Here is a 14,743-nt window from a genome sequence, read left to right as displayed (position 1 = left end):
TCTCCTTGTTCTTTATCTATTTATACATGCTAGTATTTCAGGAATAGTAGATTCTCGCTTTAAGATTTTTTAATAATGCGTGTTTTTCTTCCTACAGTGTTATTTCTAGTCTACACAGATTCCTCCTATTTTTCCTTCTACTGTGAATTACTTTATTTTCTATATTCAACAAAGAGCTGAGATTTACATGTAAAAGCCCAGGTGTTTAGAGTCATTGTTTCCCAAACGGCCTAACTTCTTCCCTTCTGGAATTCATTGTCTGTCACAGGTTTGAAGAAGAGCTGAAGTTGATGTCTGAGCATAGCCCCAGATGCTGTACATCTGGGCTCCTTGGATAATTAGATATGCCTGCATCCTCCCCATATGTATTAAATGTGGCTTATGGAAACAGTTACCTGTCTGAGGACAAAGCCTGTCCAAACCTCTTGGCTTATCAGCTCTTGTCCTCACTTTGTTGAAGGGATCAGCGTGGCCTCACCATGGGCTCGTTGTTTCACATGTGGGAGCCTAACTTGAGCCTGTGATTCTGTGCAGCTCCTGCTCTGTCTAGAGTGTTATAGACAGCATGCTTTTTCGTTTAGAAAAGGCCAGGGCTGAGTGTGGAGACACCTGTGAGAGGTGCGCCCTGGAGAGGAGCACGGCTCAAGCAATCTATGGAGGGAGCCGGCACACTCTCTGTCTTTGGTGAATTCTAGAGCAGGATTTGACACGTTAGATTTCTCTCCCTAAGTAATAGTCAGCTTCTTCCAGGATTGAGCTTGGCTTTCCTGGGGTCCTTTGTTTTGGTTTCTTTTCTTTTTTTTTTTAAAATAATAATTTTTAATGGCCTAAAATTGACAGATGCTTTTGTTGACATAGCCAGTACATATGAATTCTAGTTCTTCTCTGGCCCTCATTTATAAATCTCCTAAGTAATCAGAATTTTACTTTCACTGTGTTGGACTTAAAAGTGCTCACGAAATTATATTTTGGGCAATTTGGCTGGTATATTTGATGAACTTGTAGTGATTTTATATTGAAAAGTGATCCTTTTCAGTGATGTTGCTTACAAAACAGGTTAAAGCCACTCCTATCTGATTTCTTTCCCTAGCCTTTGAAGACCTACAGGTGTTTATGGAGATAGTTTTAAAATAATCATCTTTTCACCAGAAACCACCCAAATATCTCTTTCATATGCATATTCTCATCATGCATTCTCCCTTACTTGATTCACAAAAGTAGGGAGAATGGATGGCCTGTGGAGAGTTAAAGCTGTGTTTCAACATAAGAAGTGTTCAGTATAACCATCTGTTCTGGTCTTAATTTTGTTTTGCATCTTTGTGGAGGTGGGAGGGTATTTTCATATTTATTTTCATCTTTTTTTTTTCCTGCGTTCATTTCCTTTTCATTTATATGTTGTGAATTTCCTGCTAACTCTGTCACGTCTCTGCCTTGGTTGGTGGCCAAAGGAGCCGGCAGGGCTGAAGACCCTCCGCCTGGTGAGCATGCCCTCCTGGCGCCGTGCAAACAGCGAGGAGCAGGAGGAGGAAGATGATGATGATGTCGTAGGTCCTCCTGGGGACACCAGCATCCCAGACGGCGCTGCAGGGCCATCAGAGGGTTTGGGGTTCTCTAGGTCCCCAAGTAGCTCACTTACCAATTGCCTTCTTCCCTGTCCACCTGGGAATTTGGGTCCCAAAGAAAGTGGTTAAAACTAATTGTGCCTCGTGCCACTGTTAGATGATCCCAGGGTGGGAATTGTTTTGCTTATCTGCGAGTAGCTGGCACAAAAAGAATAATGATGTTTGGCAGCGTCAAGTCTGGTTGTAACTGGAGACCCATGCCTTTCTGGTGGCCTTGCTGTGTTGTCTGAGTCTAGATTGCAGAACTGTGGAAAGCTTAGTTGACAGCATGTCAGTTGCTCCTTCTGACTCCACACTCCAGACTAACGGAGACTTGCTCGCCACCTCTCTGGCTTCCAGGTTCTCAGCACACACCGTGTCATTTGTTTTCAAAAGAGCCTGTTGTTTGCAAACCACTCACTGCATGGGGATACTCTGCCTTCGTCAATAACATCTCTAGTTGCTGTAGAGGACAGGGATTTAACTTGCATGTTCTCAAGGGTATTTTTGGTGGGGAGTACTTAGGCGTAAAGATTAGAGTGTGTAGGAGGGCCATTTTCTGCTTGCAGACCCTAATTACAGCCTGTGATTTTTCTCCGGAAATAGAGATCAGGCAGTGTCCCCATTCCCTGTCCTCTTAAAGTCATCTTTTCATCTCATTGATCTCCCCTCCAATTGCCTTAGCATCTTCGGTTTCACAGGCTCTGTCATCTTCTAAGCCATATTCACAATTAGTTCAGCTGGAATGACTGAGAAGAGATTCTTACTAAGAAGGTTTTTCCTAACACTCTAACTTACAAAGTTATCCTATTGCACAGAGAGGCCTCACCTTCTCTGTCAATTACCCTGGTTTGGAAGTTTTGCTTAGAAGGATTGAGGGACCCCCTCAGAGATGCTTCCACCCCGTCCCTCCACGTGTCGAGTTACTTTTTGCCCATCAACCTGGGGCAGTGTTTCCTCTGTGCAGGTGCCCACAACAGAGCTACCTTGTATTTTATTGGCCTTTAGTTAGTAACATTTTGATATTTATAAATGAATTGGGTATGATCTAGTGAGAGTGATGTCTTAGTCCCAATTGTACTGGAGGGGGGAACCATTGGAAAGTAAGCAGGAGAAGACACTCCAGACGTAGATAGCCATCCCTGCCTGTGCTCACTGGAGAAACAGCTTCCACGCACTTTTGGATAGATAGGACTTGAGCCTTGGATCCGGGAGGTGGGCGCTGGCGACACCCACCTGGGTGGAGTGACACCAGAGGCGCTGGGTGGAGGTGGGCTCTCTACTGTGGCTCGTGTGACATCCAGGATTGAGCGGCTGGCAGGAAATACCTTTCTTTGGAGTTCTGTGTTGAAGAACCCTACACCATCGAGGTCTTGTTTGCTCTGGGTATTTCAAACTGGAGTAAAAGGTGGCTTTCCTACTTTGTCTTCCTAGGAAATAGGTTGCTTCTTGACTCCTGCCTTCCATTTTAGATTTTTTCTCTTACTGAGCATGTGTAACTTCTCATTCCCTAGTGTAAAATTGACTACCTGTAGTTTCTTTTGCCAGGTTGTAATATGGTTGGCACTGTCCATTACTGAGCAACCTGTAATTAGGCCTTTTACCCTTTGCTTACAGTAACATTTAACTGTGGTTCTGGGAGCCATAGAGCCAAATCTTTGTTTGCATTAACCTCACATCCAGAATCGAGTTCTGCCACATATGGCTGCAGAGGAACCTGTAGAGAAGCTGCGGCACTGCTTCAGCATTTGCATTCAAACGTGCCGTGTGTTCACGGGGATCTGAGTGGTAAACGAGGCGTTTGGGGGCCTCAGCGAGCATGGTGAAAACTCACACAGGTCCTGCCTGGAGGGGTGCTTTGTGTGACGCTCCCACGCCTGGCTTCAGTCGTGGGAACTCTTTGTGGTCTTTTAGTTCTTGAAATGAAAGCAGAAAGGGATCTGCCTGGGTAAATTGGTGTCGCTGAAACACATCCCTTTTGTTTGTTTGTTTGCAGCCCCGGGAGAAGGGCAGGATGCGTTTTCACAGGCTGCAGAACGTGCAGATTGCCCTGGACTTCCTAAAGCAGCGACAGGTAAGAGCGTCCCGTGTGTCCCCAACTCTGCCAGGGAAAGTTGGCGTCGGGTCCCTGTTCAGGGACATTCTCATTGCCCCTGATAAGTCTTCAGTAAATCCAACTGATACAGTTCTGAGTCTTGCTTGCTAGTGAGCAGCTGTATTGTGTCTGAACAAATCTTACAAAGACTGTGTGGCCTGTCTTAGAGGGAAAGTCTTAAAGAAGAGCAAGATGCGAAAGATTGACTCACCTCCACTCAGGTGGAGGCCAAACAGAAGATGAGAAATAAACCGGCAAAGAAGATGGGAAAAGGTACATCATCCAGGAGAGGGGACACCAGAGTGCTTCATCATCATGAGAACTGGATGAGGGGATGTCAGGCTGGTTGAATGGTGCGTGGGGCTGGAGGGGAAGCTCTCAGCTGTGCAGCATTGGTGACCTCAGAGACCAGGCTCAACAGAGCAGAGCAGTGTTTAGTAAAGAATCTGTTCCCGCCCTAGATAGGAAGGAAGGAAGACAGAAGCACACTTTTAGACATAGGAGAAGCTAGTGAAGAGAACAGAACAGAATGAGAGTGAGGAGTACGGCTCAGAGCAGGGTAGCCCTGGAAGGCGCCTTGGAGATCGCTAGTCCAGCCTTTTCATTTCCTACGAACGGAAACTGAGAAATGACCTGCCCTAGTCACAGACGTGAGAGAGCACCTGGGACTCCCACCCAGGCCTCCTGGGCACTTTAAATGGTCCTTTCATGCTGCTCTCTACACAGCGTCCTTCTTCCCTTGACTCCCTAATTGATGGAACCAAGTCCAGCGATTGAGAGATGAGATCCAGAGCACAGCTGATGTAACTTCTTTGAAAAGGAAAGGAAAAATGCCTCTTCTGAGGTACAGTGAGGAGGAAGGAAGGAGGGATAAAAATACAGAGAAGGTTTGTGGAGGGGAGGAAAGTGGATGGATGAGGGAGTCAGAGTTCATCTGCCTAGGGAGCTGTTTGGAAAGATCTGGTATAGCCACAGTTGCCAGGCACCAGCTCTGCTCACGGCGACATGACGTGGTGTGCGTATTTTCGGAGTTAGTTCATGTTTGCCACTCTTAGCGGTAATTCTCATTAACTTGGGAAATTCTCTTTCTATGCACTCCCATAGCCGTTTGCTTCTAACATAACACTTATGACTTTATTATTATTTCTTTGTTTGCTGTAATGCTTTGTAGGCCCGTGGGGACAGAGAATGTGATCTTACTTAACCTTTTATCTTCATCACCTGTCGTAATGAATGGTCCATAATTGACACTTAATAAATATTTGTTGAAATCAGTGGTAGGAGAGTTAGAGGTTGAAGTGTTCAGGGGACTAGAGAAAGCATCCTTGGAATGTCTGTGTGTAGAGTTAGAGAAAACCAGAGAGGGCCTTAATGGTCAAGGTAAACTGAAAAGGATTGATTAGCTAGAAGCCTCAATAAGGATGGAGAGTAGATTGGTTACTAGGATATAATAAAAGTGTGAGCCATGAACCTTGGACACAGAGAAGGGCAGAAGGAACCCTGGAGCAGTTCTCGGTGATGGTGAGGTTGTCGCTGTGCAAGTGTCCAAAGCAGAGCGAAATGAAAGTCATCTGAAGTGGGAAGGCAGATGAGTTATACAGATGGGACGGCACCTGGGTCATCAAGGTGATGCCAAAATTGCCAAGAAAGATGGCAGAAGATGAGGTAGGGAGGGTAGGAGTTAGGTGTGAGGTCTCCAAGGAATGGATTGGCAGACACTGGAAGGTGGCTTGGCTAAGGAGGTATTCAGAATCCACGGGGAAAGCTGCTGGAGGTGGGGCGGGGGAACTGGACTTGGCTGATGCTGCCAGCCTGCCAGCTGTGGGCCGTGAGTGATGAGAAGACCTGCACTGAGGCAGGAAGCAGAGCCTCCTGCTCCCAGTGTACAGAAGAGGAGACAGAGATACAGGAAAGGGGAAGAACTTGCCCAGTGTCTTGGTCATTCAGGCTGCTGTATCAAAATATCATGGCCCGGATGGCTTATAAACAGTAGAAATTCATTTCTCATAGTTCTGCAGAAGTCCAAGAGGGAGGCAGATTTGGTGTCTGGTGAGGTCCTGGTTCCGAGACTGCTTTTAGCAGTGTCCTGATGTGATGGGAAGGTCAAGGGAGTTTTCTGGGTCTCTTTTATAAAGATACTAATCCCATTCCCTTAAGACCTGCTGCTGCTGCTAAGTCGCTTCAGTCGTGTCCGACTCTGTGCGACCCCATAGACAGCAGCCCACCAGGCTCCCCCGTCCCTGGGATTCTCCAGGCAAGAACACTGGAGTGGGTTGCCATTTCCTTCTCCAATGCATGAAAGTGAAAAGTCAAAGTGAAGTCGCTCAGTCGTGCCCAACTCTTCGCGACTCCATGGACTGCAGCCTACCAGGCTCCTCCGTCACCCCCAAAAGGTCCCACCTCCAGATACCTTCGGATTGGGTGTTAGGATTTAACCTATGAATTTTGGAGGGACACCGCATTCAGTCTACAGCACCAGTCACCATAGTGTAAGGAGAAGTGAGGATGCTGCTTGAGGTCTTGAGTACATGAAGGTTTCGGTTCAGATGAAGAGACAAAGGAAGGGCAGCTTCAGGGCAGTTGTCACGGTTGTCAGGAGCTCCGTGAGGGTATGACAGAGACTCACGGGGTGGAGGTGGAAATAGGCTGGTTTTCCTAGGACACTCTAAAAGGCCCCTGTCCCAGGAAATCACTCAGTCTCCAGCACACAGGGACGGTTGGTCGCCCTGGTGGGGGGACCTGTGTGTCTGTGTACACCGTGTTGCTGGGATGAGCTTTTAGGAGTAAGACAGGTGCTGTGGGAGGAGGGGAATAGGTGGGACAGGCCAGAGACCGGTGAGGGACAGGAGGCAGATCTCTCTCTTTCTCTCACAACCTTGAAAAAATAAGAAAGAGAGAAGAAAAAGGACTGGGAAGCCTTTAATTAAAAAGCAGCTCACAATAGCAAGTGCTTGCGAAATTGCTTTGCTGGTGGGATTGCAAAATGGTACAATCATGCTGGAAAATTGTTGGCAGTTTCTTACAAAGCTAAACGTATACCATATGACCCAGCAGTCCCACTCCTAGGAATTTACCCTAGAGAAATGAAAACATGTGCTCACACAAAAAAACTGTACATGAATATAAGAGCTTTATTCATAACTGCCCCAACATGGAAACAACCCAGATTCCTTCAGTAGAGGAGTGGATAACTATTGTGTGTAGAATACAGGTATAAGGTATACAGATATACAGGAATACTCCTCCACAGTGGAAAGGGGCAGGCTATTGCTCCAGGCAGCAACGTGGATGGGAATCTCACGGCCATTGTGCTGAGTGCAAAAAAAGCCAGGATCTGAAGATTACATACTCTGGGACACCATTTATATGACATTCTGGGTAAAGCAACGCTGGGAACAGATCAGTGGTTGCCAGGATTTAGGGGTGAAGGCAGGATTTAACTGCACAAAGTCCCACCTTTTGGGGTTGATGCTCCTGTTTTGTTACCCTGATTATAGTGGTTGTTAACACAAATCTATACATAGTGAAAACTCAAGCTGTACACCAAAAAAAAAAAAAAAATTAACTGCGTATGAATAATGAAAATCTATAAAAAATGAAATCAAAACAAAGTTGCAGAGCTCTCAGACCAGCTTTCGTTTCTTTTTCAGGTGAAACTAGTGAATATTCGCAACGACGACATCACAGATGGCAACCCCAAGCTGACCCTCGGCCTGATCTGGACCATTATCTTGCACTTCCAGGTAGGGTCTGTGGTCTGGGGTCCTGGTGCTCAGTTTGGACATGGCCTGGACAGAGCTAGAGATTGCCCTGCTTTCCACGGGCACACTGAGCCTTCCTTCTCTGTATTTGTCAGTGAATGAGGGAGTGGGGCAGAGCAGGAGCTCTAAAGGAAGAGGAGCATTGGCCTGGAGGCAACGCTGTTGCAGTGTAAACCAAGAACTTCCTCATCATTTGCATGATGAAGGGGGATTTTTCACCTGTTTATGCTGTGGCTTTGGCACTGACAATCTGGTTATTAACAGTCTGCTCAGCTGAGTCAAAACTGGCTCTCTGGGGACTCAGAATGTGAGGGATGAGGAGAGATGTTGGATTTGTTGCTCAGGAAGGGTGGAGTGAAGCCTTATAATCCTGCTTTGATGTAGCCTTTTCTTCGTCTCTAATGATCTTAAACAAGCCTGGTTAATTGTAGCACTGTCTTAGTCAGGTTGGGCTGCTGTAGTGAAACACTGCAGGCTGGGTGGTTTGCAGCAAGCATTCGCTTCTCATAGTTCTGTAGGCTGAAGTCTGAGATCAGGGTGCTAGCATGGTTGGCTCCTTGGTGAGGGCCCTCTTCCTGGTTATATCCTTAGGTGACCTTTCCTTGGGGCATGCATGCACAGAAAGAGATCTCATGTCCCTTCAACTTTTTATAAGGGCATTAATCCCATTATGGAGGCTCCACTCTCCTGACCTCATCTAAACCTAATTACCTCTTAAAAGACCGCACCTTCAGATAGCATCACATCAGGGCTATTATGGCTTCAATATATGAGTTTCGAGGGGACACAAACATTCAGTTCATAGCAAGCACCTTGGTATATGTGCTTGTAGCATCCATCACACCCAAGAACAGTGGCATCTTGGTAGTGTTCACATGGTCACACGGCCTTCCTGTTCCTCCTCCCTAAGGCAAATCCTCTTCAAGTCTAGATACTGTTGGAAAGTCACAGCCCTATTTTTATAAAAAAGACTATCTTGAATCACGTTAGCTCAACTTAACAAAACTATTTCTCAGACAACTCTCGAATACCCAACTGCTGTATGCAAGGCTAATAGATGACAGGGATCACTTCTTGAGCAGGTGGGAAAAGAAGGCTTTTATAAATACCTCACTCAAGGCGCTGCCTCCAAGGTCAGTGTGGCTGTGATGTCCCAGTTGGGGAGTCAGCGCCACCTGCTGGGTGAATGCAGAACAGCAGGTGTCCCAGAATTCCTGAGAATCTGAGAACTTCTGAGAACTCAGGGATTATAATTTCTTGGGGCTCTGGTTTGGAGCCGCTGCTGACAATCTGCAGCATAAGTAGGCTTAGGAAAGCGTGGAGGTAACATGTGTTTTTGTGGAACCACAGGGTGTCCTCAGGCATGCTTCGGATATAGGGATAACCAGGAACATGAATTTGGCAAGTGTGCCTTGGCAGGGTTGGAACAAGAACTTTGTTGAGTTTTCATAGCGTTATCCCCTTGGCACTCTTATGAACAGCGGGCTGTTTTAGAGGAATCTTTTTGGTTGTTTGTATGCCACAAACCACCTTTCACTTTGAGACACCAATGCTATCCTGTAGCTGTGAGGTAAGAGGAATCGGTCTGCTGTGTCTCCCTTTCTCCTGACTGCAACTAACTCACTCACTCAACAGAAGGGAAATTCAGGGGCCAAGGAATGAAAACTGAATTGGCTAGTTAAACTTTTCCTGGGACAGAAGATATGGGGATAATGTTCCTTAACTGAATATGTCATTAAGAAAATGTTCTAGAATTCTCTCTCTTTAAAATTTTATGAAAATTTTCAAACATTTATAAATGCAGAGAAAATCGTATAGAACTACCATATACTCATCACGTAGCTCACCAGTCACTAACTCATGGGCAGCGTTACACTGTCTGTTTCCTGATCCATTCATCAAACCCTCCAGTAGGTTATTTTGAAAGGAGTCCCAGACATCATATAATTTCATCTGCAAGTGTTTCAGTATGTATCTCTGAAAGGTTCTTCATTTAAGCAAAGCACAAAATTATAGCACTGTAAAAATCAGTGATTTCTTAAAATCATTGAATATCTAAGCAGTGTTTAGATCTCCCCAATTATCTCATTTTAAAAATGGCTTGTTTGAATCCAAAGTCCACACGTTGCATTAAACTTCTCTTCTCCTCTTTTTGTCCCCTTAACTGTTTGTTAAAGAAATCGGTCTTTTGTCCTGTGCAGTTTATGGAAAGATGCTGGTGGCGTCTCTGGATATTTTCTAACAGTCTCCTCCATCCTTCTGTATTGTCTGTAAACTGGTGCTTTGGATCTAGACCTGAGGCTGAATCATACTAAGGTTCCCTTTTTTGTGCTGGGGCAGGGCAAGGATGGTGGTGTTGCACATCAGAATGCACATCAGAATGTCTGCTGCCTGTCTTTTCATCGTGTTAAGCTTGATTAGTGGGTTCAGGTGTGACCAGCCTGATCATTCCTTGTAGAGGCTTTCCCCGTTATCCCTTCACCTAAAAGTTTAACAGCTACTGTTTCATTGTTTCATTAGAAGTTGCAACATGGCGGTACTCAAAATTCTGAAATTTTTTTCTAAAGCAGAACTTTACCTCATCAATTACTCTGAGAGATAGTTCCTTTAGGAAAGGGAAGATAAAAAGATAAATGCTTTTATATTGCCCTCTGTTTCACCAGTTTTCAAAATAATTAGTTGATTCTCTTAAGATTCTCCGTAAGACGGATGAAAGTTTCATTGCTGATACTCATCTTCCCTTAGTAACACTGTGACTCATGGATTTCTACCAGACTTAAATGTGTTCCAGTTAAATATAGCTGTCATTCTTCATAGTATTCAGCTCCTCCTTTGGCCAGTGAGTTTTTTCACATTGACCCTGAGTCCTTCCTCATGATCCATATAGTCTTTGATAATGTCCTCTATTTCTTGTATGAAGAGCTGTTCCAGATACTTTTTGTATATTTCCTGTTTCAGGCCCAGGATTAGCAGCTTCTCCAAGGAACTGAAATTCTTTATTGACAACAGTCTGAGTGCTTCTTGGGTTGGTCACTCTTTCTGGGTGTTTTCTGTGGACAAAACTAGCCAACATTTGTATTTGTCTTGTAAGAAAAAGTCAAGAATTTATAATGTTTCTAATTGATATTTAGAATTAGAGTTTTATTCAACCTCTTTGACTTTGTATTCTTTTTTTTCTTATGCTAAAAATCTTGATCCAAACAAAGCAATATATTACTTATTCCCTTTTCCATATACACACATGCAAATGACAGGGATGCAAGTATATATAAAATCATGTATATATTGTAGTGCATATACAAAATCATGTATGCATAAATTTATATATTTGAATAAAAATAACAATGATAGTGTTATTATTAACAACACAATTACTGAAAAGTTTGTGATTTCTTTAGTGTAAATCCCCTAAGGACATAGAAATAATTTTATGTTAAAGCCATTTGAAATAACCTCTCTCTGTGTTGTTAAGCCATCAATCTGATACACAGGTCCATTTGTATTTTATATTTTTTCAGTTTTTAGTGATTGCTTTTCTCCCTTTCAATTTTATTTTGCATTATATAGATCATATACATTGTTACAATGGGAAATTTTGGAAAGTGAATGCAAGGTGTGTTCAGCGTTTCGTTTCTGCCCCCTCCATCCTGTTTCTTCTCTTTCCAGCTGTTTTAAAGCATCTTTGGTTATTCTATCGGTTGTTTATTTTAAAAAGTAGATTCTTTTTTAAAAACAACTTTACTGAGGTGGAATTTACGTACCATAAAATTGACCCATTTTCATTGTATAATTCAATGATTTTTATGAGTTGTACAGCCATCACCATAATCCAATTTGAGAACATTTTCATCATCCCACAAAGGTCCTTCCTGGCCATTTATGGTTATTCCATTCCCATCTGCTGCCTCAGGCAGCATGAATCTATCTATTCTCTGTTTCTATAGACTTGCTTATTCCAGACGTTTCATTTAAACAGAATAGTCTAATATGTGCTTTGTTGTGTCCCGCTCCTTCGCTTAGCTCGCTGCTCTCGGGTTCCTCCGCGCTGTAGCGTGTGTCAGTACCGTGTTCCTTTGTTGCAGAGGAGGGTTCTGTTCTGTGGGTTTACCATATATTTTGTTTATCTGTTCAGCAGTTGATGGCCGTTTGGGTTGTTTGCACTTTTAGCCATTATAAATAATGTTGATACGAATATTTGTGTGGATGTATGGTTTCACTTTTTTTGGATATATACCTATGGGTGGAATTGCTGGGTTATATGAGACCCAGGTTCAATCCCTGGGTTGGGAAGATCCCCTGGAGAAGGAAATGGCAACCCACTCCAGTGCTCTTGCCTAAAAAATTCCATGGACAGAGGAGCCTGGTGGGCTACAGTCCATGGGGTCACAAAGAGTCGGACACGACTGAGTGACTTCACACTCACACTCACACATGGTAGGTTTATGTATAACTTTTTAAGAAACTGCCAGACTGTCTTCCAAAGTGGCTGCTCCATTTTACATTCCCACTAGCACAACTGTGTGGCCTCCTGTTTCTCCACATCCTTGTCATTATCATTGTCTGTCTTTTGGTGATAACCATCACAGAGAGTGTGAACTGTATTGCCTTGTGGTTTTAGTTTTCAGGAAAATATATTTTTTAACTGAATTCCATAAACATTTACTGAGGTCCGGCTATGAGCAAGGTCTTAGGTAGAGTCTGTGGGAGATTCAAAATTAAACTAGGTACAGAATCTCTCCAGTTTGACTGCATAATTCAAAGGAGTGTACCATGAATTAACTTGATAGAGGTTTAAAGAATCAGGAAGGTATGGGAAAGGACGATGGAACACAGCCTGTACTCAATAACTGGCAGCAATTATTGGTAGTAGCCTATTATAATTATTAGTGAAACTTATAACTTTATGGACTTTTGACCTAGCCTGCTGTACTCTGCTGTTACTGATTTTACTGAAAGATATAAACAGGTTTGCCCTAGTCTGTCTGCTGACGCATACTGGCTACCTGCTTTTCTCTGTTCACTATTTCAGCATAGCTGAATTTTGTCTTCTTATGGAGAGAAGTTATGCTGCCAGAGTATTTTCCCAGATGCAACTAATTACTTTTCTTTGCTGTTCTTGAAGGCTTGGCATTTGCCTATCAATTAGCTAAGTGTTTAGAAGTGTGGGGAAAGATTCCCTGCTTACAAAGCTTTTGGTTAACTGATAAAGGACCATATAGAACCTCCATGTAGAGGTCTTGCTGTAGATAGAAAGTGATGTGTCTCTTGCTAGTTATCTATCATTGTGATTTTCCAGTCTTTAATTGTTGAGCTAACTGTTCTGTGCTAGCTGTTCTCATCAAGAGTGCGTGGTATATAAAGCCAAATAGAAACGCAGAGAAGAACTATCAAATGTTAGGGGATCAGTAAAATAGTCATTCAAAAAACTAGATCATGGCATCCTATCCCATCACTTACGGGCAAACAGATGGGGGAAAAATGGGAACAGTGACAGACTTTATTTTCTTGGGCTCCAAAATCACTGCAGACGATGACTGCAACCATGAAATTGAAAGACGCTTGCTCCTTGGAAGAAAAGCAGAGACATCGCTTTGCCAACAAAGGCCCATATAATCAAAGCTGTGGTTTTTCCAGTAGTCATGTATGGATGTGAGAGTTGGACTATAAAGAAACCTGAACACTGAAGAATTGATGCTTTCGAACTGCAGTGCTGGAGAAGACTCTTGAGAGTCCCTTAGACAGCAAGGAGAGCAAATCAGTCAATCCTAAAGGAAATCAAGCCTGAATATTCATTGGAAGGACTGGTACTGAAGCTAAAGCGCCAATATTTTGGCCACCTGATGCAAAGAGCTAACTCATTGGAAGAGACCCTGATGCTGGGAAAGATTAAGGGCACGAGGAGAAGGGGATGACAGAGAATGAGATGGTTGGATGGCATCACTGACCTGATGAACATGAGTTTGAGCAAACTCCCGGTTATAGTGAAGGACAGGGAAGCCTGGCATACTGCAGTCCTTGGGGTTGCAAAAAGTCAGACGTGACTGAACGACAAGAAAAAATAGTCATTATAGCCAATCTCTGTTATTGGTGTTAATGAAATAGATTAATGATGGAGATACATAGGTGCTGGTTGTCATTTCGAGGGAGTATGCAATTGAAGGAGAGGCTGATTCCAGAGTAGAAATTTGCTACTGCTGATGGGACTGGTAACTTTTTAGGGATTAATGATTTCCATTTTAACACCTACTAAAAAGATACACACTAAATGGAAAATAAATGGTTGACGTTTAAAAAAATTTTAATTTGAGTTTTTAATTAATGAAAATTTTAATTACCCAGAGAAGTACAGAAAAGTATATAACAGATCTTTATGTGTATAGTCACCTTCAGAATTAAACAGATATTAATAGTTTATATTTGCTTCAGATTTTTTTCCTTTCTCTTTAAAAAAAGAACATTTCAGATACAGAAATTTTCTTGCCTTCATCCCCCAGGTAAATACTGTCCTGAAGTTGAAGTGTATCATTCTTGTATATGCTTTTGTACTTTTATGACAGATGAATGCCTTTTTTTTTTTTTAATATCAGACACATCGTATCTTCTATATATCCTGTTTTCTGTTTTTTTTTTAACCATGTTTTTGGGGTCTGTCCGTGTTGATAAAGGAGGACCTGATTTGCTTATTTTAAGTAGTTTACATTGTTTATTATTTGAGTGAAGGCCCCTGCAGCTGTGTAACACAGCTATTATTATTTGCAGTAAATTATGTATTTGTATGAAGGAGACATTCATTGCTGCAGTAAACATCTGTCCTTATGCATATGGGAAAGTGAGTTTTGTGGCTAGATACCTGTTGTATACTTTATCTGTATACTTCTTGTTTTGCCAGTAACTCTCAGAAGCCCGCTGTGACTCACAGGGCTGTGTGACACCTACTGCTGTCTAATGTGGTTGGTTGTTTTCTGGATCCCTGCCCTAGGACCCAAGCTTAAATATGAAGGGATTTCATCTCTTGTTTTCTTCTTTGCCTTGATTAGAGTAGGCATTCAATAAATGCTCATTAAATGAATGGATATTGTATGAAGTTGATCTTCTCAAACCTGTGGGGTAGGTAGACCAGATGGCTAGACTATGATGTCTGTTTTCTTGTGCCCATTGTTCCAAGGAGGAAGCTGAAACACAGAGATAACTGACTCTTTGAGGTTACATATGCAGATACTAATAGTAGAATTTCTTATCTCTTGGTTTTGTCCAAGCCTGTTTTACAGTACCTGTTAGGATTTATG

At 43.0% G+C, this 14,743-nt stretch overlaps 1 protein-coding gene across 18 annotated transcripts in view; it reads left to right on the top strand.

Moving 5' to 3' along the window:
- Positions 1 to 14,743, top strand: part of MACF1 (microtubule actin crosslinking factor 1) — a 340,889-nt gene that overhangs the window by 142,269 nt on the left and 183,877 nt on the right. For 17 of the 18 annotated variants that reach the window (XM_061412434.1, XM_061412419.1, XM_061412433.1 and 14 more), the window contains 2 exons: positions 3,598 to 3,675; positions 7,347 to 7,439. In XM_061412434.1, coding sequence (XP_061268418.1) covers positions 3,598 to 3,675; positions 7,347 to 7,439 — 171 coding nt within the window. Of the gene's footprint in view, positions 1 to 1,448; positions 1,545 to 3,597; positions 3,676 to 7,346; positions 7,440 to 14,743 lie in introns of all 18 variants that reach the window. The other variant, XM_061412432.1, reaches the window with a different exon arrangement.

Source organism: Bos javanicus, chromosome 3 (genome assembly GCF_032452875.1).
Source record: "Bos javanicus breed banteng chromosome 3, ARS-OSU_banteng_1.0, whole genome shotgun sequence".
NCBI classification, from domain to species: Eukaryota; Metazoa; Chordata; class Mammalia; order Artiodactyla; family Bovidae; genus Bos; species Bos javanicus.
Note: the sequence above shows the minus strand (reverse complement) of the source record. Positions and strands in the feature narration are given on the sequence as shown.